This window comes from Squalius cephalus (assembly GCF_949319135.1).
Source record: "Squalius cephalus genome assembly, chromosome: 3".
In the NCBI taxonomy this organism is placed as follows: Eukaryota; Metazoa; Chordata; class Actinopteri; order Cypriniformes; family Leuciscidae; genus Squalius; species Squalius cephalus.
In genome coordinates this window covers 23371153-23380263 of record NC_137124.1, presented here as the reverse complement: position 1 = coordinate 23380263, position 9111 = coordinate 23371153, and the positions used below count along the sequence as shown (strand labels likewise).

The 9111-nt window shown below is 38.0% G+C and overlaps 1 protein-coding gene across 2 annotated transcripts in view; it reads left to right on the top strand.

Annotated features, from left to right (window-relative positions):
- Positions 1-8063: 8063 nt before the first annotated feature.
- The window catches only part of map2k5 (mitogen-activated protein kinase kinase 5), a 57335-nt gene continuing 56287 nt past the window's right edge, over positions 8064-9111 (top strand). The window contains exons 1-3 of one of the 2 annotated variants that reach the window (XM_079866302.1): positions 8064-8513; positions 8693-8741; positions 9013-9080. In XM_079866302.1, the coding sequence (XP_079722428.1) occupies positions 8376-8513; positions 8693-8741; positions 9013-9080 (255 nt within the window). In that variant the 5' untranslated portion in view covers positions 8064-8375. Of the gene's footprint in view, positions 8514-8673; positions 8742-9012; positions 9081-9111 lie in introns of both variants that reach the window. The other variant, XM_079866303.1, reaches the window with a different exon arrangement.

The window sequence follows — 9111 nt, the reverse complement described above, 5'->3', positions numbered from 1 at the left end:
TGTTTTTCACATCATTAGACAATTGTGTGTTAATGAGCTGTCACATCCGGCTCTATATTTTAAATGTGCCTGATGCACACTTGTGTATTTCCACATATGCAAACATAAAAAAAACAAATGGCTCTTTTATTTCACATCCTCTGCTTTTTTCTTCTTCATTTAGATCAGCTGTCATTGCGCAGAATTCCACCTTACTGAATGTCTGCTCATCTGATTGAACAGATGTAGGTGTACAGCAAGGTTAAGCGCTTTTCATTCAGTGCTCCAGGAATGTAATGACTGAAGATGTGTTTTTGCCAACACCAAAATATTTAAAAGCTCAATATTCCCTACTGAACTGCTTGTTGTGACATTGATTGATTCATTTTGTAAGATTGTATGTCTGTTAAATGTTACATCCATATACCATGTAACTCAGCTATTCAGTTTTTTAAAATAATGTTCTAGTTTTTTATATAGCTAGTGTTCAAGTTGTTTATAAATGATAAACACAAACAGTAGTTTGATCATTTAGTTTCACTTTAATGTAAAAATCCTATTTTTCAAATAGTGTTGAATGGCTATAATTATTAATATGATTTATTTATCCACAGAAATTGGAAAAGAAATTTAATAGAAGTATTGGTATCAGTGTTTGTAAAACTGACCTTGATAGTAATTGAAAAATACTAAAAAGATGCCATGAAACAAATATGAAAACATACGTCCTTTATGTTGGTTCTACGTTAATTTGAGAATTGTGTAATTATATTTGTTTGATGTTTTCATATTAATATGAATGTGTGTATGTATATATGTGTGTCTATCTATCTATAAGTGTGATTAAACCTGTGCAATTATCTAGTTACATTTACATTTATTATTCTGCCGAACAACAAATTCTCTCTCATTTCTATATGAGGTTTCTAAAACAGATTAGCTACTATGTGATCGGGACTCAAAGGATCAAGGGACCTCAAAGCATTCCAACAGCCGTGATAGATTTCTCATTTATATAGCTTCTGTTTCTCTCCCTCCCGTGGGATCTGTGAAACTGAGAGGCAAACATGAGGAAGGTTGGAACACTGTCTGATGGAGCATCAAATAAACTGCCAGGTCTTATTGCGTCAATAAACTAATTTCTCTTTTAGGATTTGACCTTTGACCTCTAGTGGCTGGACCATCCGGGGTTGTGACAGGAGAGAAAATCTCTTGGGAAGGAGATGGGGGAATGAGAAACCGAGAGAGAGAGAGTGAGACTGTATCAAGGATGTGTCAATACCATATCTCCTACTCGTCGTTCCTTCCTGTTTCCTCATGTGCTGCATGTTTTACAGATGGATCCCCTGCTACAAAGCGAGCACACCTAATGAGCCATCTCCATTTCCTTCCACACAGTCATGGAATGAGGTCTGCTCACAATGGCTTTGTTTGCCAAGAAGCTGTTGTCTGTTTGTACAGAACTATGGCCTCTTAGCAGATTCTTTTGAGGTATGTTGGGTCAATGTTGTGAGGCGCTTAAGTCAGTTCCACCACCAGAGGGCACCATTATATGGACAGAATGGGAAGGAACTCCATCAGGATCCTTCCTTTAACTTCAAATTAGCACATGTTGGTTTAGATCAGTTTCTTTGACTTTAAAATAACCCTCAGATTTCAAATACAAAAAAACACATATCTAGATGATTTATAAAGGCCAAGTGCCATTCATCAAACGTTTCGTCTCTAACCTGTGTACCCCTGCAAGACTGAATCATATGGCCGGTCTCCATCACAGTCAGCCAGGGGTCACAAGACATGACAGTCAAACATTTCCTGTGTCATTGAGGGTTTTTATAGTCTGAACTTTTACTCTGTGATTACACAAAGGCTAAAGCTAGTGCCACACACACAAAGATGCACAAAATCACTAAATAGCACTGCAGCGTAGTAAACAGACCATTGTCTGTTAAATGTGCCATTTATAGATGTTTTCCACACTCTGTATGTTATTTACAGGCTATTTTAGACTATGTAACATTAGCTGCTTATGTGCGGTGGTACTCACAGCACTCTTTAGTGCACTAAATCAGCTTCCTGCACACAAAGGGAGCTGGAGTCTTTCAAAACATTAAAGAAACCCACAAACATAAAAGCCCAAATGTTGCACAGAGCGCTGGACAAACCCAGTTACATTCAATTCCCCATTTACATTCAACCCTTTTGCAAAAACCTACTTCAATTTATCTATTTATTTACTGCTTTTTTTATTTTATGAAGGCTAGCGTCAGGTCCTGTGTGTTTGCCCTTGTGTTAGAGGGCTGCATTGTGGCTTTCCCTGAGGCTCAGCTGCAGGATTGTGGTTTTTAATGAAAAAGTGATGCTATAGAGCACAGGTAGCTACAGACCAGGCTTGTATTTCAGCTGCTTTTGTTATGTTTTACAATGAGGCAGTGCGGTTGGATTCTTACAGACACTGTAAATGACCCTCTGGAGCCTGCATGCTCATCATGCGGGCCGCTGGATTAGGCATATGGGAGCTGCTTTAGGATCGATACTGGGCAGAATATACCTCAATACCTCTAGTACCTTCATACATCAGCCTGTAGTTCTGCCCATTAAAGGAGAACTCCGGTCAATTTTAACATTGAGCTCATTTTTTTGTAAATTTGGAGTGCTGTCAGTACAGAGAACAACGACAAAAATCGGTGTTGCCTACACCTGGTTATCCTCTTTTTAAAATTTGCACCCTGTTGACTTCAGTGGGGCAAGTTTTAAACCTGCTTTTAGCCTCTTAACATCCTTGATGCCATGTGAGTGATTCCTTCAGAGTGAACACGGGTGAATCTGACTGCAGTAGATGTAAAAGATATGAATAAAAGTGATGTTAATTCAGCCAGCGCACATACCTGTATTTTCTTCCTGTTTTCGGTCGAAGTCCACAGTAGTCGATTGTCGAGTTCACGCGCATAGGTTTAGTTACCTATGATCACGTGCGTGAACTCGACAATCGACTACTGTGGACTTCAACCGCAAACAGGATGTAAATACAGGTATGAGCGCTGGCTGAATTAACATCACTTTTATTCATATCTTTTACATCTACTGCAGTCAGATTCACCCGTGTTCACTCTGAAGGAATCACTCACATGACCTGTGCACTTGTAATGACACATCAAGGATGTTAAGAGGCTAAAAGCAGGTTTAAAACTTGCCCCATTGAAGTCAACAGGGTGCAAATTTTAAAAAGAGGATAACACGGTGTAGGTAACACCGATTTTTGTCGTTGCTCTCTGTACTGATAGCACTCCAAATTTACAAAAAAAAATTGACCGGAGTTCTCCTTTAAGTCTGTCTTATTTAGACTTATTATAAATATAACCGAGATGGGAAGACTGGAATATGTGATCAGTCTGATAGAGAAAAATTAAACTAGATTGTGAATGTTGTGAGAGACCAGATTCATATTTATTTCTAATATTCAATCAGAATTAGATTAAATACATTTCTTGGCCAAGTTACACTTGATTCTGATTGTGCCATGCAGGTTCAATTTTAATGACCAAGACATATAGATCTTGGAATCAATTTAAAGTGTAAAATAAGATGTGTATGAGTGTGCTTGTAGACACTGATGGTACCGCAGACATTCCTAGATATCGTAACAAGACTGGAGGAGTCTAAAATAGAAGGAGCAGCACTTATTATGTCTTCAGTATAGGTCAGATCTAGAGGCAGTGGCGTGAGTACATTAGCATATACGCTGGCAGAACGTTTAAGGTGACGAATAGGATAAGCTCAGAGGGCTGTGCTACCTGGCTCAGAGCTATTACCAGATCCCCTCAGGCTTGATTATCAACTCCCCTCTCGCAGTGTTTCTGCTTAGATATGACTGTGGAAATGGACTTGTTTAAACACAAAACCTTGATCCCACTGACCTCTTAATATGCTTATAATGATCCCATTTAACAAACAGATGTTAGGGCAGACACGGCAAAGCCAGGCCACAACATGTGGTGTTGGAAGTAGATGCTTAGAAAGATAAGTGAGCGCCTTTGTCCGTCAACACACAGCATAACAACATATTCCTTGGTTGTCATTGTGAATATTAATATTAAAATGAATGAATCTAGTACAAATTCTGATGTTGCAAAGCTGGTTTAGAACTGTCTTGTTTGAGATTCAATGTGTTTTGGGTTTTTTAATGTTTTTGAAAGATGTCTCTCATACTTACCAAGACTTCATTAATTTGATAAAACACAGTGAAATATTATTACAATTTAAAATATCTGTTTTCTATTTTAATATATTTTAGAATATAATTTATATAAAATATAATTAATTTTTATAAAACATAATATAAAATATCATTTATTCCTGTGATGGAATTTTAGAAATTTCTAAATATACAATTATTGGTCGGGATATGATAAGACTGCAGTCATAAACTGCAGATAAAAAATAACTATAAATATAATAGAACACCAATAGATGGTACCCGATGCAGACCCCTCCTGTGGTGATGGATGAACATAAAATAAACAGGTAATAAAATATTCACAAGCCAATTAATTATGCATGTGCATCACTACTTTATGGATGCAAGGAGGATCTCATTTACATATTGCTCATACTTTAGCCATTACAATCAGAGAAATGCTGAACTCGTTCCATGCAGTGGATCAGGTGGGTGAGCGATGTGATGGTCAATACTGAATATAGTGCTGATCTTTTACAAACTGAGGAATAAGTGTGTGGGGTTTCAGACAGTTCAAGACTTGCTGATTTGTATGATTGAACTTATCAGGCTAATCAAACTCCTTGACTAAACCTTTTTTTATGATTATCAAGGAGTCAGTATAGAATGTAAGCCATGTATCACACTTACAGGCCTAGGCCTACTTTATCAGGTTGAAATTTGCAATGAAACGGAAGTACTGTAGCGACAGATCTTTTATATCCGTAATTAATAGATTATTGGAAAAGAAAAAATGTAGGGTGGGGTCTTTGATCTATTCATCGTTTGTTGATTGGATTTCGAGATGTGGACACTGCACTCAAAAATTCAGGTCGGATGAACAAGAGCTTGAAGGGGCGGGGTTTAAACAGAATAGATCACTGGAAAAGTCCGGCATTCGTCATCAGAGAGAAGTCTGTTTTCACCGGAATTAAGGTCCAATAACTATATTTCAATGTCAAAACATGCATTTAGAAAATAGATAGGGTGAATTTCCATTTCAAGACAACTTTAAATATCTCTTCAGTTGCTGCCCCACTGATTTCTATGAACTCCCTGGTGCTTGTTTGTACTTATGTTCAAAATAAGGATGTCCGAAGAGCTTATGTGGTTTTTCTACCAAGATTAATTTGGAATTTTACAAACAATAATATCAGAAAATATTTGTCTTTGTGGAAAAAGCGGGAAGACCTCACTACAGCCAATTTTGGTGTAGTGGAAAATTTCCCCGCTTGTCTTTTGTTCCAGTGCAGAGAGTTAAACCCCAGCAGCTCATGTGTCTGTAGTCAAACTGCTCTGTCTCAGCCAAGCAACTTGTCGATGGAGAGGAAGAGAGAGAAGACCGTTTGGGCTGATAAAATGTTTTTTAATTACCAGACACTGCATTCTTGCACCCTATCTCTCCTTTTCCTCACGGCTACAGGTCCAGTTTGATTTCTGATAATTGTGTTTGCTGATGTGGCATGTTTTTTTTTTTTTTTAATACTGCACCAGACCTTATAAGCAGGTCCACAGAGGGACGACAAACTGCAGTTACATCTCTCTTGTAATCAGCACTTTACTGCTAGATACATTGACTCTGGTACTCCATTTCTGTAAACCTGCAACAATGAGACTCAGCCATTACTTATTATGCTGTGTGACACACAATCAATGTCATGCAGAGCAGCTGATGACTCATTCAGAACAAGAAGGGTTAACCACTCATTAGGTTTGATTGTGTGTTTATGAGCCACTTGTGGATTCAGCTGTTTACACAAACTGTACATTTTAGAGCTATCAAAACTAACTCCTCGGTTGACAATTGTTATATGAGTAATATAATCTGATCATTAAACTCAGAGCTCTTAGTAAGTTTTCACTTACAACAACCTGACTGTTTCAATTGTAGTTTGAGAGGAGAATGGTCTTCATTCAATTGTGCACAACCCCATGGCGTATTTAAGCTTTTAGCTTTTGTCCTCTTTCAAAGTGAGCAAAGAAAACATTTAAGGTGGCATTCTTCCACTGCTCTTTCAGACTACACATTTGTGCTATTGACAGGGCAGCTGTAGAGCCAATAATAGGTCAGGGCATTGATAGGCTGCCTGGAAACACTATTGTTTTAAAGTTTGATGTGAGACCTGATCCTATTTGGAAGGCTGTGATCATATCATTGTGGATTGCAGCTTGCAATGGGTCAGACTTAGTTTTCATAGCTGTTTATCATTACACATTGCTCTATATCCTGCCCGCAAGGTATCAAGACTGCATTAGCTGGACTCTGAGGTCGAAAGAAACAAAACTCTACTTTGCTGAAGGATCAATGTCTGTTGAGGCTTTTGCAATCAGGCTGTGACCATGAATGAATTGAATGAGTCTTCCCCTAAGATAAGGCTGTAGGGCACTTAATGTTCTTTGTTGTACATTCAATTACAATCTAATGAGTTGTGCAAAGTGGAAATCTTTAATTCTATTTAAATTTTTATATAAGAAAAGCAGAAAAGAGGTACTAATAGAAGTGAAATATTAAGTAGATTTAAATAGCAGTGACATAGTAAATTATTTACAAGGATAAAGACAGCCTGAATTTATTATCCTGCTTATACCAAATAAATAAGTAGGCTATTTAGACATGAAATATTTATTTGAGGTGAAATGAAAAGAAAAAAAAAATTGTCTTTGCATAAGTCAAATAACCTGTCGGTGTTTATTTTGTAGGATAATAATGACCATTCTACAAGTAAGGGATAATGTATAGAGAGGCGGTTGTTATAGCGAATAACAAGCCCGACAGGCTGAACGAGACCCCGACGCGAAGCGGAGGGGTCTTGACAGCCTGAAGGGCTTGTTATTCGCTATAACGACCGCCTCTCTATACATTATCCCGCTTATTACATGGCTACCTACAAAATAAATAAATAATTTGACACGAATTATTGATTTAAAAAGGAGTTTATTGATTTAAAAACGATTGTATTGCTTCCGCCAAAGAAAATAGTCCGTTCCGCGTCCATAGCAACGCGCTGTTTTTCATGGCAACGGTCTGTTATACTCCGCAGCGGTCTGTTATAAAGAAATAACAGACCGCATTCTACATTGGAATTCAGCCAAGCCATGTAATAAGTAAGGGATAATGTATAGAGAGGCGGTCGTTATAGCGAATAACAACCCCGACAGGCTGAACAGGACCCCGACGCGAAGCGGAGGGGTCTTGAATCAGCCTGAAGGGGTTGTTATTCGCTATAACGACCTCCTCTCTATACATTATCCCGCTTATTACATGGCTACCTACAAAATAAATAAATAATTTGCCACGAATTATTGATTTAAAAAGGAGTTTATTGATTTAAAAACGATTGTATTGCTTCCGCCAAAGAAAATAGTCCGTTCCGCGTCCATAGCAACGCGCTGTTTTTCATGGCAACGGTCTGTTATACTTCGCAGCGGTCTGTTATCAAGAAATAACAGACCGCATTCTACATTGGAATTCAGCCAAGCCATGTAATAATGCTATTTAACAAATAGCATACATTAGGCCATATATGTAAACTAATTAGGCTATAATGTAAAGCAAAAATGAACTTTCATTCAACGTGAATTGTTTTTATGGCGATTTTTGATTTATGACTAGGCTATGGGTCAAAATGATACAAACAGCTCAATTAAAAGGTAACGTTATATAGTTTATCCAAAGCCTTATGTTGCAACTTGATCACAACTTAAACAAAAATATATCAGTATTCCGGGTTGGCCTGCAAATTGACGCCACGTTCTGAAATATTACTTATACAAGCTAAAGGAACAGATAAAGACACGTCGCGAATACTGTCTAAGTTAGTAGGCAGCTTCCTTCCCAGTCTGTGAGGCTTTTATACCTCCAGCTGATGTTCAGCTTCCGGGTAATTCTCGAAACACTTCCGCTAAACTTCCTCTGCTTTACTTTCATTGTTGACAGTTTGTTAACTGTGGGCAAATATTTTTTTCAAATCCTAGTTAACAGTCGCATTAACTGTTGTCCGTACATCTGGAAGGACATGTCTCTCGTTTATTAGTCGGAGTGGCCGCTGCGTCAGTTGTGTGGTGAATGTTTTCTTCACTGCTAGTGAGCTAAGCTAGCCGCCTATCCTGCTGTACAGCTGCTGTGTGTCTGGGAATCTGCACTGAAAGCCAAGATTATGTTTCTCGGTGGGCTTTTGTTATGCTTTTACTTGTTTTAAATAACGTTAACCTGTGCAGCATGGAATCTGAGGGAATCGTCATCCGGATAAAGACGCCGGTGGGGGACATGGACTCATTAGTGGATTATCCATCACATCTAAACTTTAACGATTTGCTGGTGAGTTGCTGTTTTACCTGTATTTACAGTGTTTTTCCATGTGACATCTCCGTACATTTTAGAGGGAGAAACCATTCATGGAGTATGTAATACCTTAATGAGTGGTTTTCAGGTTAATGGTGCTGATTGACAGCTGTCAGTCAAATGTTTGTCTGCTCAGTGATTCTCTATTTTGGCAGGCCGCGATCAGGGATGTCATGCCTGAAACCACAGTCACCGCTTTTGAATGTGAGCATTGTTATTATATTTTAATTATTTTACTATTTTCATGATAGCCAATTAAAAAGTATGTATGAAATAGGCTAACCAGAAAATAGGACTGAACAACTGTCATTTTCTCTTATCAATGCTGTTGTCTTTATTGAACAAAACTAATCGGTCAGGCTAAAGGCATGCAAAAAAGTAAACTCATACATTTGCAGAATGCATGATAAAATGGTTGTTTTAAATTGGCAAATGATTAGCTGTTTTAGATTCAAATGATTCTCTTATATTTCAGATGAGGATGAAGTTGGCGACCGAATCACAGTTCGCAGTGATGAGGAGCTCAAAGCCATGCTGTCATATGTGAGTATACCTCATGTATAAATGCAGCCAA